This window comes from Juglans microcarpa x Juglans regia, chromosome 4D (assembly GCF_004785595.1).
Source record: "Juglans microcarpa x Juglans regia isolate MS1-56 chromosome 4D, Jm3101_v1.0, whole genome shotgun sequence".
In the NCBI taxonomy this organism is placed as follows: domain Eukaryota; kingdom Viridiplantae; phylum Streptophyta; class Magnoliopsida; order Fagales; family Juglandaceae; genus Juglans; species Juglans microcarpa x Juglans regia.
The window spans coordinates 28,183,686-28,204,464 of NC_054600.1; the positions used below are offsets into that span (position 1 = coordinate 28,183,686).

Below are 20,779 nucleotides of genomic sequence, written 5' to 3' on the forward strand. Positions count from 1 at the left end.
GGCATAGTAGCATCACCCCATTAACAAATGCTTCAACTATTGAAACACAGTCTGCAGTACTCCCCAATTTTGTGGGCCGTGTCATGTCTTAGTAATGGATTTATTCTTAAAAAATTAATTTTTTATATAACTACTATATATTTTTTATTTTTTTAAAATGAGTATACAGTACGTAAATATGTTACAAATATCATTTATCATTAACAATATAAATGTACGTGCATATTAAACGATATTGGCAGTGCACGACTGCTACTACTATTGGATATGTTTGGAACATACATGAGACATAAAATTCATATCTTATTTATCTTATATTTACAATTTTTTTAAACTCCTATATCAAATATAACAAACAATTACTTTCGTATAAAACCAAAGCCTACCCTAAGTCCTAGATTAACGTATATTTGTCAGACTGCAGAGAAAGAGCAAGAAAACTGTTGGCATATCATGTGTCTTTGCAGTATGTTTTGTAGACAGAGATATCGAGCAGAGTACTCTTTTGTTATTTTGGATGCAGACTACTTTGGACTGTCATATCACGTCCCTTGGGCTCCAAAACGATACGAAAGTACTGAATAAATGAGAAGGCATCAACAGACAGACATTATGGGAGGAACTCGTGAATCTGAAACAGCTGTGCATATTTTTCTTTCGAAATTGATAAAATGGGTCCTTTATTTTTCGCATATTTTCTTTTGTAGCGAGTTGGATTTCAATCCTCCTTTTCGTTTGGAAGAAAGAAAAGAACAGCGAGAATGGTAACAAAACTGGGTATTGCTGATTGTAATATAAAAGTTTGGACTGCGATTTTTTTGAAGTATATTATTGGGAATCGCTTGTTCGGTTCAAATTTACAAGTGTAGGCCCAACCCCAACTGTATTAAGCGGCCTGTGATGTTTGAGCTCGTGCCCAACGTAACCAAGATTGGGCCATTGGCGTCAAAGTCAATGGGGATCCGATAAGAATTGGTACGGTTTGGATTGGAGTGAATTGATAATTGGATAAATTCGGGTCAACTCTTGAGGGGTTCGATTAATATCGAATCGATTTGAATTGACAAAACCCCAATTAATTATTTTCGTAGCTTGGTCTAATATACCAATCTCCACTCTCTCCCTTTATCATTAAAAAAAAACAAAAAAAGTCATTACTTGTATATTACAAATTACAAGTGCTACTTAAAGGTGTGTTTGGCAAGTCTCATTATTATTTTTTATTTTATTATTATTTTTCACCTACTTTTTTATTATTTATTATTTTTTACCTATTTTATACTATTATTTAATATTTTATTATTATTTTTTATTATTATTCATAAACATTTTTAATACTTTTTAGATATTTTTACTATCCAAACCAAGAATACGGAGGAAGGAAAGAATTTTTCTAGGCTAAGATAGATGTAGAAGTTTTAACCCTACTTCAAAATGAATCCCACCTTACTAATAGTTAGACCTTTTGCGAATTTTTTAAAATGCCTATGCTACTTAAAAAATTAAATATAAAATCATGTGTAGTTATTGTTCAGGATGACTTTGAACCTTCACGGATAGAATGAAGGTCACGCAACTACCGGTCAAAGTTACTGACAAAACCTTGATTTGTTTGGCACTGACCCAAAAACGTTGGATGTTGGCCAGGAAGTAACAGTCTGTTAGGATTACGAATAATTCTATACAAGTCTTAACCATAATTCTTGTGTAATTTTTTTTATAAAAAAATTGAACTTTATAAAAAAAAAAAAATTAAAATCACACATTTTTATTCGTGTCATCCACTTTTTTCGCGAGAAATTTGTAAAAATCGTCTTATATATATATATATATTCGTTGACCTCGATTGTCAAAATCAAAGTTGTAAAAGCACTCTCAACCGATCATGTAAAATTTCAATTTCTGTATAATTTTAAAAAAAATGATCTAAAAGTTACATCCAATAAATTATCTATTTTATCTTTAATTTACATATGACTACAATGTTACCATTAAATCTAGCGGTAACTGTTAACAATTATAAATTAGTTTTTAATCATTTATCTCTCATCTATCAGTCTCCCACGCACTGATCTGCACGGTACTTCACCTCTAATGTTAATTTTCATATGAAATATACTTCCTTGTCTGCTACTCTCCTCGGCAACCCAACATTAATTTTAATATCAAATATATATATATTTTTTAGAATTGCTATAGTTATACAAAAATATCAAATAAATATCAAATCCATCTAATTTGGATTAATTTTATTATACAATCTTTTCTTTTTATTTTTTGAATTATTTTATATTTTTATTTAGCTTATAAATTTGGATTAATTTAAAATAAAACATAATTATATGATATTGTATATGTGGAGATATTGCAAATATTAAAAGATACGAAGATATCATTGATAGTTAGAAAAAATATTTGAAATGAATAAAAAAATATTAAAAAGTATAATATTTAAATGATATAAAAAAAATTTAACGTATGATATATTGTAAAAGTAAATATATAAAATAAAAAAAATAAATTTTTATGATGTATTTTAAAAAATAGAATAACTGATCCATTATGAGTACTCTAAGGCATAATCAATTATGTAAATAGTTGATACGAGTGCTTTGTAAAATGGATAATGCTTAAACCACGTATGAAAGCTACCGGAAGCAGCCATTAATTTTATTTTATTTTTTTTTAGTGATTAAAAAATATTTTCAAATGATGTTGTGAATTTAAAAAAATAAATTTAGTGGCCACCATGGTAGAATTCATCTGTGACCTAGCAGCATCCTTGTGCAATAGCTAAGGACGTGATAGACAGAAATGGGCCAGAAGGTACGCCAACGTACCATAATTGTCAGGTGATCACGTGTGGGTAGTTTGAGCTAAAAAAACAGAAGCAAGGTGTTAGATAGATGGGAAGGATCGCAAGAAACCACTAAAATATCGTACAGTCCTCGTCGAGCACGTCGTTCTCATTATATTGCATTGTTCAGATTGATTTTTTTTTTTAATTAAGAAAAAGGAGCATGGATTCGGAGTCGGAGACAGTTTGCGTGACCGGCGCGTCTGGTTTCATCGGATCATGGCTAGTCATGAGGCTCCTAGAGCGTGGTTACACTGTTCGAGCCACCGTACGCGACCCAGGTTCGGTCTGGTCTCACGCCGTTAAGTAAAAATTGTGCAGTTTGAAAAAAATAATAGTGATTTTTTTTTTTTTGGTGGGTTGGGTTGTCGTGTCTGGTGGTTCCAGGGAATCTCAAGAAGGTAAAGCATTTGGTGGAATTGCCCAAAGCAGAGACGCACCTAACACTTTGGAAGGCTGACCTGGCTGACGAAGGAAGCTTTGACGCCGCGATTGACGGGAGCACCGGAGTGTTTCACGTGGCCACGCCTATGGATTTCGAGTCAAAAGACCCCGAGGTGTGACTGCGACCTGTATATTTTGGTTTTTCTTAGCCCATTTACTAGTATATGATTTTAGGATGTTTATATCATTATTTATTCATTATCTACGCTTTACACTATTTGAAAGGAAAATTTAAAAAAAAAAAAAACTGTTTGAGATGTAAGGATAAATAGTAGCTAATGATATTTATATAATTACCTCACATGCTATATATTTTATGAGAAATGATATAATTACCATAAACTATAACTATTTTACTACTCTATAATAATTTTTTTTTTTAATTTCAAACACTTTAAAATAAAAGAAGTAGTCAGAAAATTAAAAAATATTATTTTATTAGTAAATTGCAGAGAAGTTGTTAAGTTATGAAAAATGATATTTTTATAATTATATTTTAAAAGAATTGCATTTTTGTAAAATAATTTATAAAAATACCATTATTTTAAAACATATTTCGAGAAAAGTTTTTAAAAAAATTGTCTGTATGTCGTTACTCTCTTAGTAAACCCTTTAGTATTGTAGATATACATGGAAGTAATCCTTGTGGCTTTACGAGTAAACCTCTGTATATAGTATTATAGTTAAGATTCTCTATAATTTTGAGAGGTAAACACAGTCATATATGCAGATTTCACAGCACTAATTGTTATCAGTAAATAATGCAGATCCCATTATTAAATATAATGGGACTCACACGAACATATGGAAACTGTTCGATTAGAACATTCCTAATGGGTTGCATAATCAACTATGGGATGGTTAGATGAAATAATGTTTTATTATATTTGAGGATGTTGTTTTTATAGCGTTAGAGATCTTTAATGGATTAGTTAAAGCTAAAGGATATATTTATGAATGTAAGAGAAATTTAATTTTTAATCTATTCCATTCACATAAATCTTCACATTCGAATAATTATTTTTTCATTATATAACAATAAAATAATATAAGATGAATTTAGTTTTAGTTATTCACATCAAATCTCCACATTAGATTATCTATTTATTCATTATATAGTAATGAGTAGCTAATACTTTCAAAAATATTTTTTTTTAATTAGTAATTTATTTTATTTTATCATATTTTACTATTCTACCTATTATATATTAATTAATAATCATATTCTAATTAAATTAATATATCAATACATGAACCCAGCCCCTCAACACATGAACCCCGTGCACATGAGCTCAGTCATTGTGATAAAATATGTGATAGAAAGAAAGAGAGATAAATAATTGATAAAATATGTATTTGATGTATGTACAGTAACTTTCAAATTGAAAATTCTTTTGAAAGTAATTGTAACTAAATTATAATTATTTGAAATTTGGCTAATTTATTGTAATCACATTTTGTGCTCGAATAGCTAAATACTCAATGGATTTAACTTTTAGCTAATCCATTGAGGATGCTCTTAGCCGTTAATGGTGCCTTCACCGCAAAGTAGGCTTTATTTGTTTACACGGATATTGACATAATGTTCCGGTTGTCAAACTTCTGTACTGACTGACTTAGGCTTCGTTTGGAAACACAACTCATCTCAACTCATCATTACAACTTTTTCAAATCTCAACACAAAATATAATAAACAATTAAACTTTTTCAAATCCCAAAACAATAATAATAGTAATAAATAATATTATAATAATATTTTATTAACTCAACTCAACTCACTTCAACATTTAAACGCAATCTTAGAGTATTAGTAGTTGGCTCAACAAACTTTGACCAAAATTTAATTAAGAAATTCATTTTTACAAATTTAGCTAGCCACTTTTCAACAATATCAAATAACAGGCTCAACAAATATTTTTCTATTCTATTAAAATATTGATTTTGAACTGTTTATTTATTTTAATTCTAATTCTAATTTATAATTGTAAATTTTTTATTTTAATTATAGTGAATATTCTTTATTTATTTTACTTATAAATTTTTGTTACTTGGAAAACTAATAAGAATTTTACCTCTAGCGTATATTCTATTGTATTCGTTGAGCTAGCAAGTATTGCAAAATTAGAAATTATAGTTAAAATTTTAATATATAATATATATATATAAATTATCTTGAAAGTTCATATTCAAAAAGTCATCACGGTGGCCTAGGGAGAGAAGCAAACAGCGAAAAATAATACATTTTTATTTGTGTGGGAGAAAAGTAAGCAACGAAAACATAATATTTTAGTCCATAAATAATCTTTGACCAGCCCCTTTGACTCAACAAATTTGGCTAAATTACTATTCATTTATTAAGCCTATTGTTACACTATCATACGTGAATAAATAAGAAAAGAAAAAAGTTAACTCGGTTAATTAAATACCTATTTAAATTCATTGTTTAATTGAGTACGTAAATGGTCGTTCAATCTGCAGAATGAAGTGATAAAGCCAACGGTCAACGGCGTGTTAAGCATCATGAAAGCATGCGTCCAAGCAAAAACCGTTCGCAGGCTTGTCTTCACATCATCCGCTGGAGCCCTTGACGTTTCAGAGCACCAAAGGCCAGTCTATGATGAAAGCTGCTGGAGTGATGTTGAATTCTGCAGGGCCAAAAAAATGACTGGATGGGTCAGTTTTCCCACCCCCTTATCTCACACAACACATTTCATAACATATTTTTACCATACATATTATAAAAAAAATATTTTTATAAAATGATCTTACTTTTATAAGGTAATTTATAAAAATATCCCACATTTTAAAACATTGTTGTGAAAAGTGATGCGAGTTTATCATTTTAATTAGAGAAGATTTCAATTAATATTGTATATCCATTATACCATGTAAAGATTAGTGTCTAACAACATTTTGTAAAGCCTCCCCCCCAGTAGTATAGGAGAGAATATCATCAACTCAGACAAATTTTAGACTGAACATTAGATCACTTGGCATCTTAACATTTTGAAAGTTTTTCGAATGTCCAGATGTATTTTGTGTCTAAGACACAGGCTGAGCAAGCCGCATGGAAGTTTGCCAAAGAGAACAACTTGGACTTCGTCAGTGTGATACCCCCTTTAGTGGTTGGACCATTTCTCATGCCCTCAATGCCACCAAGTCTCATTACCGCGCTGTCCCCTATCACTGGTACAAATCGCCATGCTCTTGTTTACCATAATTCTTGAATTTTCTCTTAATCTGTACCTGGTGGCTGGTTTGGGTGCAGCTCCTGTTATCCGACATTCAACAGGAACTGGACCTAAGCCTAGTCGGTCCCCTATATGCCTTCACTTACAATAATAAGTTTAACTGCAGGGAATGAAGCTCATTATTCGATCATAAAGCAAGGACAATTTGTTCACTTGGATGACCTTTGCATGGGCCACATTTATCTATTTGAGCACCCCAAGGCAGAGGGCAGGTATCTTTGCTCCGCATGCGATGCTACCATTCTTGATGTTGCAAAATTGCTCACAGAAAAATTCCCAGAGTGCAATGTCCCCACAAAGTAAGCCCTAGTCCCCCCCACCGTCATGACATTTTTGCATTCGCTTTTGTCTTTAATGTCTTCCATAAAGCTGTAAGTTCGAGTCTAATTCGGCATTGAATGCTCAGATTCAAGGGTGTGGACGAGAGCTTGGAGATTATCTCTTTCAATTCAAAAAAGATAAAAGATTTGGGGTTTCAGTTCAAGTACAGCTTGGAGGACATGTTTGTGGAAGCGGTCCAAACATGCCGAGCCAAGGGATTGCTTCCTCCGGCGGCTGAAAAAACTCTTTGACGGCACAAACTAAGGTTGTAAGTGTTGTACGTGTAACATGTATTCTGGTACTCAAAATAATGGTCTTTTAAATCTCTTATGAGATCAGGGCTATCTCCCGTTGTGATCTCAAGGGGAGAATTAATTTCAGAGTTGTATGAACTGATGGTTTGTAATGTAAATTTATTTGTGGCATCTAATACCTCCTCAAATGAATAATGCTAGAGCTCCTGTTGACGGCTCTGTTGAAGCTCTAGAATGTGTTTTTTTTAGTTCTTTTTTTATATAGATTTTTTTTAATAATTTTAAATATTTTGAAAAAATTTATAATATTATTAAAAAATACTTTGTGAATATTTTTTATTTTACTTCGTTATTAAAAAAATATTTTTTAATATTTTTTTTCTTTATAGTTAATAAAGTGTTTTTAATGATGTTTTAAATTTATTTTTTTTTAAATATTAAAAAATATTAAAAAAATTTATATAAAAAATAACTTAAAAAAATATATAAAAACACTTACCAGAACTCGAGCGGGAGACCCCAGCAGAAGCTGTAGCACTGTCCCTCCTCAAATTATTGCGATTGTTCCCTTCAACGCGGAACTGGCATCTTCTAAAAACAATCCATTTTATGATCCTATTTGCAACCATCGAATATAAAAGTGCCACGTCACAATAAACATTAAAATATATTTTAAATTTAATGTTTCATCCTATTTGCCCTCGTTCTGATGACTACGCACTGTATTGTATTTTGTATTTTGCTTTGATTTGTACATCATTCGCAGAGTACTTCATCGATTGAGGCTTGGTTTGAGTAAAGAGAATATTTAAGAAGTGTTGAGAATATTTATGAGTAATAATAATAAAGTAATAATAAAATATTAAAAAATAGTTAAAAAATAATGAATAGTAAAATAATAATAAAATAAATAATAATAATAATAATACCTCAAATACTCTCATTTACCAAACACACCCTTAATTTGTAGCGGTTTTAAGCCTCAAGTTGAATATGACTCGCTAGGAGTGCTAGCATCGGTATGGTCGAAGTTTTAAGGCAAATTTGACTCATACGTCACTTCTTAACTTTTATCCATCCACTCAAATTTTTAAATTATTTTTTAACTTTCATATACTTTCTAATATATATTTTATTTTTTATTCTCATACTTTCTAATAACATATACATCAAAGTACATGAAATATGTCTAACAACTTAAATTAATTTTATCGTCAAGCAAAAATCATCAAAATATGTAAAAAAAAATCAGCTTGAATCTCGCATATCAACAACTTAAAAAAAAATGATAAAAACACATTCATAACAGTTTATACAATTATATTTTAAAATAAAAAATATCTCATAAAAATAACGTGACTTAAAAAAAAAAATATCCTTAATCTAAAATGGGGAGGAGAGAAGATGACCGTTTATTAGAGTCAGAGGAATGAGAAAAAAGAAAAACTATAAAATATGGCCTGCCGAAAGCTAGATTAAGCTTAAATATACGTAAATATATTGTACAATAAATGCATTGGGCTTATCTTATGACTACTCCAGTGCGTAGGACTTTTGACAAAGGTTATGCAATAAATCGCTCGAACCTTGACTGGCATTCGTTTTATTTTTTCAACCCATATGAAATAACTTATCAACAATTCCTTACTCCACCGCTCATATCTGTCCGCTACAAGTTTTAGCTAGATCAAAATAAGTTTTTTATTTTTTTATAATTTATAATTTATATTTTTTATCATTTTAAAATATTTTTAAAAAATATAAAAATATATTAATAGTCACTTTCTTAATTATTAAATAAAAAAAATTTAAAAAATAAAATAAATAAAGTATCAAAATATGTATCAAAATGAGATGTCAAAGTACATTAGTCTTCCTTGTACACAATTAGCTCACTTCCTCGTTTTCTTCAACACCAGCTACTTCCTTGAAACGTGCCTCTCTACCTCACTAATCATTCGGTACTTGCCCCTTTCAGGACTTTATGGACCCTTGCCTGTTCCTTTGTGAGGCTCGATCGGAGTTAGAGCTCTCTCAACTTATAATTTTTTAAAATTTTAAAATAATAATAATGCTCTTTTCCATTCCATTCTGTCTCCATTATTTTCTCGGGTTTGCTTCCTTTTCACCCATTCGGCCTTTGTTTTGATGCAGCCCAACGCTTTAAAGGAAAATTTTATTAAAAAAAAAAGGTCATTTTCGTATTTACAGTCTGTTTGGGAGATGGGAAACCAGTTCAGTTATTATTATTCGACTCATTCCATATTACTTTGACCAAGAAATTTAACTTCAACGAGTCAAATTGTAAAAAATATATAAAGTTGTGAATTGAAATTAATTTACGATTAGATTATTAGTATATTGCACATCAACTTTTGCATTGTAAGATGCTAATTGGTAAAGGTTGTGAATTAATAAGGACCACCTTGCAAAAACTCATGGCACTGACCAATAGTAAAATAGTTGGTGAGGAAAAGATAAATACAATTATAATATTTTTAGGCTATCGAATTCCATAAAATCCTCTTTAAATGTCTATTTTTGTGTCAATTATCTTGAAATCTTTTAATTCAAACAAAATCCTTTTTTGTTTTTTGGAGCACATAAAAAACTCAACGGATCCGTAAAACCCGATCAATAAATTTAATGAAAATTTCAAATCCGACGATCAGTATAATTGAAATTTGGAGCTCTCTAATTGGAAAATGAGGCTGATGATCCCCCCCACCCCACCAAATCTACCCAACAGATTTCTTTATATCTCAGCCGGTCGTATTTAATTGTAGAAAATTTGTCATTCGATGAAAGTCAATAATTCAGATAAACAAATAAATCCACCCATCAATTACACAGATACGACAAAAATATAATTTTTAATTTTTTTAAAAAACCTTACGTTTTCTATGAAACAGAAACGTATATTAAATTTACAGGTTCTAGAAACAAAGAACGCCACGAAATTATTTATGAAACCGATTTTTTACCTACCGAAATGTTTTATTTTTATATAGATTTTATTATTCATCATTCTTCTACATTATACTTATTTATTTATTTATTTTTAAATTTTTTATTCTTAAATTAATTAAATTCTTATTTTCATCATCTATACATTATATATTTTATAAGATAAAAATTTAAAAATATTATATGATATGAAAATAAATAGTAAAATTTTTCTTTTTATATTAAGCAATGAAGTCATCACAGTCACGTCATCTGAACACACACCCAAAAGTGTTTGTTTAGGAAGCTGTACTTGAGCCTCGTTTAGACAGTAAAAGATTTATCTTATCATTATAATTTTTTTAAATTAATATATAAAATATAATAAAATATTTAATTTTTTTAATTTTTAAAATAATAATAATATTAAAAAATAATATTTTATTTAATTTTAAATTTTTTATTTCAATTCATCTCAATTCAATTCATTTTTCAACTTTATGTCATCTTCTACGATGTCTGGTTCTATTTGATATTTTCTGAAATGTTGATGATGTTTATGTTTTTTCATTTCTTGTCTGGTATTTTTTTCTGAAATCGTTATGAATTCCATCTGGTATTTGAGCTTGTCCATCTGGTGGAGGGGATGAGGAGGAAGAAAACGAAAAGGAGTGGGAGGGGACTGGCGGATTTGAGAGGAGGGTACTATTCTACATGTGTACCTATTGTAAACCATATGAATTTCACACGTGTTCTATTTTTATTAGAGGGTGTAAATTTCTAATTTACACCATTACCGATTTGAAATTTTTCCTACTTAAATCTGTGCCATTGATGTCAGCTACCTATCAGCATCCACCTGCCAACCTCCTATTTTCACGTGCGGCGCGTTTGAGCTTACTTAACCACACCAGAAATAAGGAGAGTTGAGCCGGGAAGCCAAGTGGAAGTGTAGTGATTGGTCCCGATCCCAAAAACTAGAGGCGACGCCAATATTTCCTATATATATTAAACCAAGGCATTCTGAGACTACTCCAAGTGCTTGCCATTACAGAGCACTAAGATTTTATAACTCCCATCTCCTTTACCTCTTTTAAGAAGCAAAATTACATGGGGTCCCAGAGCGAAACCGTTTGCGTCACGGGCGCCTCTGGCTTCATCGGGTCATGGCTAATCATGAGACTCCTCGAGCACGGTTACACCGTCCGAGCAACAGTGCGAGACCCAGGTCCCGATTCCCCCTTCGATTTTTGTTTTTTTTTTTCTTTGTCGTTTGGTCGAATATAGCAGACCGTTGTCGTTATGATTGAACTTGATTTTTAATGTTTTCTTGGGTTTGCAGATAATATAAAGAAGGTAAAGCATCTGCTGGAATTGCCAAAGGCGGAGACCCACATGACTCTGTGGAAGGCTGACCTCAACGAACCGGGAAGCTTCGATAAAGCCATTAAAGGGTGTACCGGAGTGTTCCATGTGGCTACACCCATGGACTTTGAGTCCAAGGACCCCGAGGTATGTATATATGTAGTATATATGATTTTGACCCTCCAGATTTATGAATCTATATGATAGATACTGCTGACTAGCGCTTTAATTACTAAGATAACGAAGCGATCGTTCTTTATTCCGAAAAAGGAAAACATTGTAGTTCTGTATAGTTATGTTATTTCTGGTACTTGCGTGGCCGTGATGGCATGAGTATCGAGCGGCTGCGGTGGCCGGAGCCGAGAAGTAGTCTGGCACCAATGTTTGAAGTCGTTTTGATAAAGAGAAGAAGCTGAAAACAAGTAAAAAAGAAAGCGAAAAAGGAAGACCACGGGAAAGGAGAGTCTCACTTTCGCGTCTGTCCAAATACGTACAATATTCTATAATATTTGTCCACTCTATTTCACCTACACTTCATATAAATATATATATATATATATATATATTTTTTTTTAATTTTTGTTTTTACCCAAGGAAGGGAAAAGTCCTGCACACGAGTTCTGGTCCCCTAAGTTTGGCTTGACGTAGCACGTCAAACTTGTCACGTCAGCAATTAAAAGAAAACAAACTTTGAAGAGAGAAATGAGATGTCAGTTTCGAATCTGACGTTCAAAATACATTCTATTGTTTGAAAACAACATGGTACGATGTTGTTCAAAAGTTCTACGAGCCATTTAGAGAGAATAAAATTACCAGGCCGCCTCATTCTTAACGCTTCACGTGATTATTGGTCAATTTTTTTTTTACTTAGTAATTAAAGAAATAATTTTAAGTATATTGATATATTTTTTTATTTTTAAAAAATATTTAAATATATTATAAAAATATAAAAAAAAATCACTAAACAATATGTTCAGCGGTAAGAGCGGAATGACATAGTAACCCACTCTTTAGAGAAATGAGAAATTCTATTTTTTGTCTTAATTGAAAAATTGTATGTACAATACTATTAATAAATGGGATAAGAAAGAAAAAAAATATTTTAAAAATGATATTATTATAATTTTAAATTTTTTTTAAACAAAACTATAAAGAGTTACATCAACTATCTCCATTTGAAGCTTGTATGTAGACTTGGGGCCTTAGGAAGTGGACCGGTTGTTAGAAGTATATCCGTGCTGATCAATTGTATTTGATATCAATTTATAAAGACATAAATTATTTGAAATATCGAAAGAGAAAAGCTTGGGTCTTGGGGCCGGATGGGTGTTACAGGTATTTTTGCACCAACCAATGATAGGATGCCACGTAGACACTTTAAAAAGATTAATTTTGAATTCACATACACCCAATCAGCCTTTTCATTTCCTGCGTCTTCTCTCCACCATCTCTCTCCATCTCACGCCCGATCCTAAGGATATTCACTATAAAAGTATTACTCTTTGAGCCGATGGGAGGATTTCAACGAGAACAGTACGGTGAACAGTAAAAATTTTGCCTATTTCGTATCAACCTGAAATCCTCACAGTATATTTATCATTCTTTTTGGCTAATGGAATTATAAAAACACTTTCACATGATTTGCTACTTGCTATCTTGCCTAATACCAGCCTTAACCATATAAATAAGCAAACTCAATTAAAGAAAAGTTTATATAATTCACACCACCAATTTTGAAATCCTATAGCTAGAAAATCCATATGAAAAGCAATACTTTTACGTATACAATAATGGCCTAGAGTATGAAGTGGAGCGAAAACGTCTCAACGACGCCGGCAGGTATTTTCTTCTCATCGTGGGTGTTGCTTTAACATATCCCATGGTAGAAGATGCAGGAAATGAAACAGAGGATGGGGAGGGGGAAAGCAGGAAATGAAAGACTGATCGGGTGTATGCGGATTCAAAATTAGTCTTCCTGAGTGTCTACGTGACACCCTATCATTGGCTGGTGCGAAAATACTTTTAACACCCGTCCGGCCCAACCTTTTCTCATATCGAAACTCAAAAGGCAAATCGTGTCCACATGCATGTCCAACATTTTGACCTACTTGAGATAAATTACTTTTATTTTTTTTGCAGAATGAAGTTATAAAGCCAACGATAGAAGGGTTGTTAGGCATCATGGAAGCATGTGTCAAAGCAAAAACTGTACGAAGACTGGTATTCACATCTTCTGCAGGAACGGTGAATGTTGAAGAGCACCAAAAGCCAGTCTATGATGAAAGCTGCTGGAGTGATGTTGAGTTTTGCCGGGCCAAAAAGATGACTGGATGGGTCTGCACTTATTTTATTTCTGTTGAAATTTTATTTATGTAATCATTTCTATTCCTTTAGCAGTTGATTTCTTCTTCTTTTTTTCTCTCTCTCTCTTTCTGCAGATGTATTTCGTGTCCAAGACACTTGCTGAACAAGCCGCATGGAAGTATGCCAAAGAAAACAACTTGGATTTCATCACTATTATCCCACCTCTTGTAGTTGGCCCTTTCATCATGCCGTCTATGCCACCAAGTCTTATAACCGGACTTTCCCCTATCACCGGTACACGTCGCTATTCTCCTTGGATTAATATTTCCTACAATTTTTCAATTTAAGCGCATTCGACAATTTGGAGAGAAATGTATTATCATATAGATTCCATTGTATTTAAAATTGGAGGTTACATTGTCTACGTGCAACATTTAATGTTGTGGGATTCACGGACAATATCTATCTCTTTTGAAATTGTAGAAGTTATTTGTGTCAGAAAATTATAGGAAGTCGAGTGAACGTACATTAATAATTAAAACTAGTCCGTTAATTTTACACAAACACGTTCAATGTACAGGGAATGAAGCTCATTACTCGATCATAAAGCAAGGCCAGTTCGTCCACTTGGATGACCTCTGTAATGCCCACATATATTTGTTTGAGCATCCTAAGGCAGAGGGGAGGTATATATGCAATGCTGTAGATGCTACCATTCACGATATTGCAAAATTGCTTAGAGAAAAGTACCCAGAATATAATGTTCCTACCAAGTAAGCCTTTCCCACCTTTGCTGGCATCTTGCATTAATTGTTTTCCTACTTTATATATACAAGTGTTACAAAACTGTGAGTTCGGTAATTGAGATATAATCAAGCATTAATGATGCTGCTCAGGTTCAAAAATATCGATGATAACTTGGAGATTGTGTCGTTCTCTTCCAAGAAGGTAAAAGCCTTGGGATTTCAGTTCAAATACAGCTTGGAGGACATGTTTGTAGAAGCTGTGGAAACATGCCGAGAAAAGGGGTTGCTTCCCAAGGCTGCTGGCGATGAAAAGCATGTCAACGGCAACAACTAAGTCTGACTCTTATCTATGACGCAGCTGCAGCTTGTGTGACATCATGGCTTATGTTTGTTCTGGAATTAAAATAAAATGTCTTTCAATTTGTGAGATGAGAGCTATCCGCTGATGTGATTTCCATCATTCCACGTGGTGTTCACTCAAAATCTAAGTACCTATTGTTCTGTTTAGTTGATTTTGATGGGGGGAAAAATAGATCTTTTTTTTTTGGATGATAATGATATGTTGTTGGTAAATTTCTTTGTTTAGTAGCAGGCAAGACTTTATAATCAGTTGGGATATAGTTTAAATAGTTAATTGATTTTATCAATTTAAACATCCAGGAGAAATGGTGATTTAACATCACGTCTTGGTATTTGAACGGATGTGATAAGTGGTGGCTTAACATGGCATCTAAATATCTAAGTTTGAGTCTAATCTTAAAATATATATATATTTTTATGAAAGCATACTATTTTATTTAATAAATTAAAATTATAACTGTGACTTATCAATATAAAAAAAATCTAAACTACAAGTCAAATTACGCATCTGCTCTAAGGCACTCCTATACATAATTCCTTTGTAGTGGATATTATCTTAACTTCTATAAAACTCTCTCATAATAGAGAAAATGTTCTGTAAAAACTGAACTAAACGACCAATTTTCTAAAAAAGAGAAACACTAACCCCCTCCATCCTCTCAAGAAAATTAAGTACGAGACTCTCCTGCTATGGACACTAAGTCTAATAGCTTATTTCTTTTTTTATTAATAAATAAAAACAAAATTGCCAAAAGATACACATTAAAAAAAACATAAACACATTAAATTTTAACTCCAACATCTCTCCAACATCTCTTCCTTAACCTGCCGCCCCCTCCACTTTTTTTTGTTCTTCGTTTTCTTTCTTCTTTTTCTCCTTTCTACGTACAGTTTTTTTGTTGCCACCACGGGGCCCCCCTCTCCCTAACCGGTCCCCTTCACTACTACCAACACCCACCACAAGCACCGCGCACAAGCCCAAGCGACATGCCCCACCGCAAGCAGCGGCTTCACGAGCACCCAACTCTCACACAGACACCAACCTCCACTGTAAAGGCGACTCCTACGCAAGAGCACCAACCGCGCGACCATCGGCCGTAGTTTCGCCTACCCCTCTCGACCAGCTCCTACCCCAGATAACGACTGATCCTATTGGCTCAGCACCCCACTCTGGGTAAAGGGAAAAATGGAAAAAGAAAAAAGGTTTTCTGAAAATGAAGAAGAGAAATAAAGATCTCTGAGTGAATAAAAGCTAGATCTGGAAAAAAAAAAAAAAAAAAACACAAAAAACAGCCGAGAGTACTCACCTTTATTAGATCTAAAAAACACACGATAAACAAAAACAAACAGACTGAAAGAGGGAAGTGAGGGGGGAGGAGCCAAAGCTTCCACCCCCTCAAAACAAGCTTCGGATTGGAAGAGGTTTTTTTTGGAGAGAAGTTGGAGTTTCTCTCTCTAAAAAAACACACAATTGGCCGATCTTAAAATATTTAAGTTTGAGTCTGATTTACATGTGAAAGAAAGTGTTAGGATAAAATTTGAGTTATGCTAATTATAAGTTTGAGTCTAATACACCATTTACTGTGAGACCATTTAATTTTTGTATAAAAGAGTTGAAATATCAATACATTTTTATATAAATTGACGTGATAAACTTCCACATTAACAATGTATCAATAAAAATACTTGTAACTAAATTTTTTCTGTTATTTAAAGTAATTAAATTTACCACAATTTACTGATTTAAACTTATAAGTCAAGTTTTGTTATCCCATTATTGGTAGGACCAATTAGGAGAAAGTTGAATCTCTTAACATGAGAATTAATATTAGGGTAATGATATGCGTATAACCTTTTTTATAAATATTTTATGTAATTATGTTTTAAATTGAATTCATTTATATAAAACAATGTTATTTTTATAAATTATTTTATAAAGATTCACTAATTTAAAATACAATTATATAAAAAAATTATAAAAATAATTGTATGTTCATTGACAATATGTTTGTGTGTTAAGATTGCAGTGTTTAAGGTTATTTTCTTCTCTGTTTCTGTCTAATTGACATCTTAGAACGTTGCTACTGTGCCGCTTAGCGTGTATCGTTAGGCGTGTCCCATAATCTATTTGCACTTTTTATTTATTTTTAAATATATTTAAATTTTATAAAAAAGATAAATTTATTAATAGTCATTTTCTTAACTAAAAGTTAAACAAAATTAAAATAGAAGAGAAACTAAAGAGTACAAACAAGGCCGCATATTATGATCAGACTTTGTATTAGCTTCTATTTCATCAATGAAATTTGCCTTGAAAAAAAAAAAAGGGCCGCATATAATGATTTTCCTACATTTTAACATGTGTGATAGAAACATGTCAGAGTTTCAATGCCTCGAACCCAGCGATCATGGAATAAGAAAAAGAGAAATATGATATTTACAATTATGTAGTAAGTAAATATTTTGTAATTTTTTTAAAAAAATTAATATAAAATTTATATGAAAAAAATTTAATTTTTAATAATGTACCACAAACTTTTTTAAAATGATTGTGTGAGACTTGCATACTCCATAACTGTATATAGGAATGTAAAAATTAATCAAAAAATCAAAAAAAGGCCCGGACTAGCCCGAACCAATAGAACTGGTCAGATTTTGGACTGGTCTGAGACCAGTTCCCTTAGTTCCAAAACCGGCCTGTATTAGTCTGGTTCCAGTTATATACTTTTTAGGACTGAACTAGTTTACTATATTATATATTTTAAATTAATTTTTTTGTGATATTATATATAATTTTTTATATTATATAAAATTATAACATAAGATTTTAATCTTAAGCATGAAAATTTATTTAGTCATATGCTTTAAACATAAAATATATATATTAATAATATTTTATGGCCTAATAAATTTTCAACATATTTTTTTTTTATAAATACATAATATATTAGTAATACTAATATACATTAGTATATTAATTACATTTTATACCCTAATACAAATACTATTAAAACCGAAAACCGAACCAGAATCGGTAAAATCAGAGGTGCTGGTTTAGAAGGGTAACTGCTATATAATCGGTTTTAAAAAATGTAAAATTGGTGCATACCGATTCTATCCTAAATTTTATCCAAAATCAAACCGGATCGGACCAATTAGATCCCTAATTATAAGTAGCATTATTAAAAGTAAAATGCTGAATACAGTCGCATAGGGCGAACGACTGCTTACGTGGAAAAAATAAGATACTCCGTTTTGTATAAAAATTAAAACCACGCTGCACTTCGCTTGAATCATGAGTTCGTCGCCAAGCTGCAGAGGATTGCAATCAAACTTCATACTTCAAAAGAAAAAGAAATTCAAGATGTAAAAAGGAGTGCAAGGACCCAGGGAGAGAGGTTTTGATAAATTGATTTTGATGGTGAACGTCGAAAATTAAAGGTTGGCCTCCAACTTCCATATTGAATGAGTGAGAGAGGTGAGATGTACGGGTCGTCATGTGGGGAAGAAGAGGGGTAGGCAAAGTTGTACAGGTCGTTGATTCCGTGGGGAAGACGAAGGGAAGAAGACTGGAGATTGTATTTCTAATAGAGAGACTGAAGAATTAGTCTGAAAAAGTGACTCGGTTTCGTTAGGGAAGACGAAGGGAGGACAAATGTGAAACGCATCGTTTTGTCATTTCATTTTCCACGGGAAAATTGAAGGTAGCAATAGAATTAGTGAAGACGGAGGCTCTTGCTATCACCCTCTTCCAGACTGACTCTATTGTTTCCGATGTGTCCGCTTGCAGCAGCTCTTTTACAAGCGTGAACTCACTCGGGGCCTCTCGTACGCTTCTCTTTCTTCTTCCTTCTGTTTTTTCTTCTCATTTTTTGTATTTTTGGTTTTCGAATTTAATCCTCAATTTTTGGTTTCTAAGAAAATGTGAGGAAAGTAGGTGGAAAAAACAAAACCGATTTGAAAACCTGAGAATTATTCTACAAATAAAAATTCCACAACAATACTACTGAGCTTAGTACAACTGGCTCAGCGGAGATTTTATATTTTTTTTCTTTCGACGCCAAAACATCATAAAAGTGTAAAATCCATTTCCTGCTTTGCTTTGCTTTATTTATTTTCTTCTGTTTTCTCAGCAACTAAGCAGAAACTCAAGAAAATTCGAGAAGAAAAAACTACGTCACAAGTAATAAGATTCACAGAACTAGAGGAGCGACTGGTAGATAGAAGCAAATACGAGATAATGGGCCAAGGTAGAGGACCTGAGCGAGAGTACAATTCCTCTCAACTTTCTCCATGAATTTGCCTCCGACCTTGCACTGCAAGACATCGTTGAGCAGACTTCCAAGCAACTTGCAGTCGTCGTCGAAGTTCTGGAACGATCAGCTTTTCAATTCAGAACCTATGCAGTGTTGCTTTATTTTTATTTATTTATTTATTTTGACGCTTAATGCCCAAAAGAACGATCATCTCGAATATGGTTGTTCAACAAAAGCCTAGTTCAAATAATATGAAAGAAATGTTAACAATGAAACATGTTATTGTCGCTGCAATCCCATCTAGGGAGAGTTACAAACAAGTAATGGAAACAAAACATTATTCATATGAAATCCATTCCGTTTTCTCACCCAACCCAGAAGAAGAAGAATGATCACACAGTGTCTCCAGAAATGTCTTCTTCAACCAATTGAATGGTTGGACGAGCCAAAGGGTAGAGGTGGCGGTTGCGAAAATAATGGTGCTGTCAACGTGCAGGCGTTAAAGACCATGCCAGCTTGTCCTCCAATCCGAGCCCCTGGCCGAGCCCTTACCCTCACGACGTTTTCGCGAGTCCTTTACCCGGCGGCGTGTCGCCATCTCCAAGGAGAGGGTCGGCGACTCCAAAGAAGTTCTTCCGGAGGCCTTTCCCGCCGCCTTCGCCCGTTAAGCACATAATATCGTTTTGGTTCGCGTAGTGAAATGGGTTTCATGGATTTCCAGGAAAGGCTTCTCCGTTTTCGTATTAAATGAGGCCGAGAAGAATAATGCTCTTGAATAATATATATATGTTTTTTGGTGATGTGGCCTGACTGACTGCACGGTGCCTGCATAGGGCAACTATGTATAGAAGAGTTGTTATTAAAAATTTCCCTTCCGAAGCACGCCCATAAATACTCATTTCAGAATCTTTTTCCTTGACACGTGGCGTTATTTAATTCGTTTATGTGATACTAATATCCTGTGATCCGTCTACAACCGCTCCACTGTTACTATAGTTTACCCGGTATAAAATTAAATAAAAAATATATTTTTTTTAATATACATGGTGTATGGTGATAAATATGAAGCAGAGTCCTATGGCAAGTTGCAATGGTGAGACCAAATAAATGTCATCTAAAATAAGAAAAATGTAAATATTTGAGAGCAGTACTTTATATCAACTTGAAAAATTGGAGTCAAAGGTCTCTGACCTGATTGTCATAATCTTCAACTTCTAAAATAGAGGTCTGGAATTCGAAACACTCATCCTCTAACTCAAAAAAACTTAGAAAATTAGATTGTAATACATGCTTTGCACATAAAACCTTGTATCACAAATAATGCGTGTTTAATTTTATTATGTTCTAAGTGTATGAAGACGGATTAATCATGTGGGTTTTGCCATATTCGTTGGTTCACCCTCGCGGGTTCATGACATTGTCTCAATTATTGCAGCAAGAATATTGCCCTAAGCGTAAGACAAATAATATTTGTATTTTTAGAATATACAAGTCTAGTATATTTTGTTTGAAAATATTATATAAATATAAAATTTATATGAAAAAAAATTAATTTTTTAATAGTGGGTTACATTTTTTTTCAAAATGAGTGCGTGAAACTCATATACGCTAAGACTGTATCTAACATTACTCTACTATGAAATTTATATTTGTATTAGTGTGTAACACAATTAAG

The 20,779-nt window shown here is 32.5% G+C and overlaps 2 protein-coding genes across 2 annotated transcripts; both read left to right on the top strand.

Annotated features, from left to right (window-relative positions):
* Positions 1–3,020: 3,020 nt before the first annotated feature.
* On the top strand, positions 3,021–7,255 carry LOC121260657 (dihydroflavonol 4-reductase-like). The gene is made up of 6 exons (XM_041162599.1): positions 3,021–3,138; positions 3,245–3,414; positions 5,780–5,974; positions 6,331–6,490; positions 6,659–6,851; positions 6,959–7,255. Exons 1-6 carry the CDS (start codon positions 3,021–3,023, stop codon positions 7,122–7,124), a joined length of 1,002 nt encoding a protein of 333 aa, XP_041018533.1. The 3' UTR covers positions 7,125–7,255.
* Positions 7,256–10,932: 3,677 nt separating this feature from the next.
* LOC121260598 (dihydroflavonol 4-reductase-like) lies at positions 10,933–15,010 on the top strand. Its single transcript, XM_041162539.1, has 6 exons — positions 10,933–11,301; positions 11,416–11,585; positions 13,578–13,772; positions 13,877–14,036; positions 14,323–14,515; positions 14,639–15,010. Exons 1-6 carry the CDS (start codon positions 11,184–11,186, stop codon positions 14,820–14,822), a joined length of 1,020 nt encoding a protein of 339 aa, XP_041018473.1. The 5' UTR covers positions 10,933–11,183; the 3' UTR covers positions 14,823–15,010.
* Positions 15,011–20,779: the final 5,769 nt, after the last annotated feature.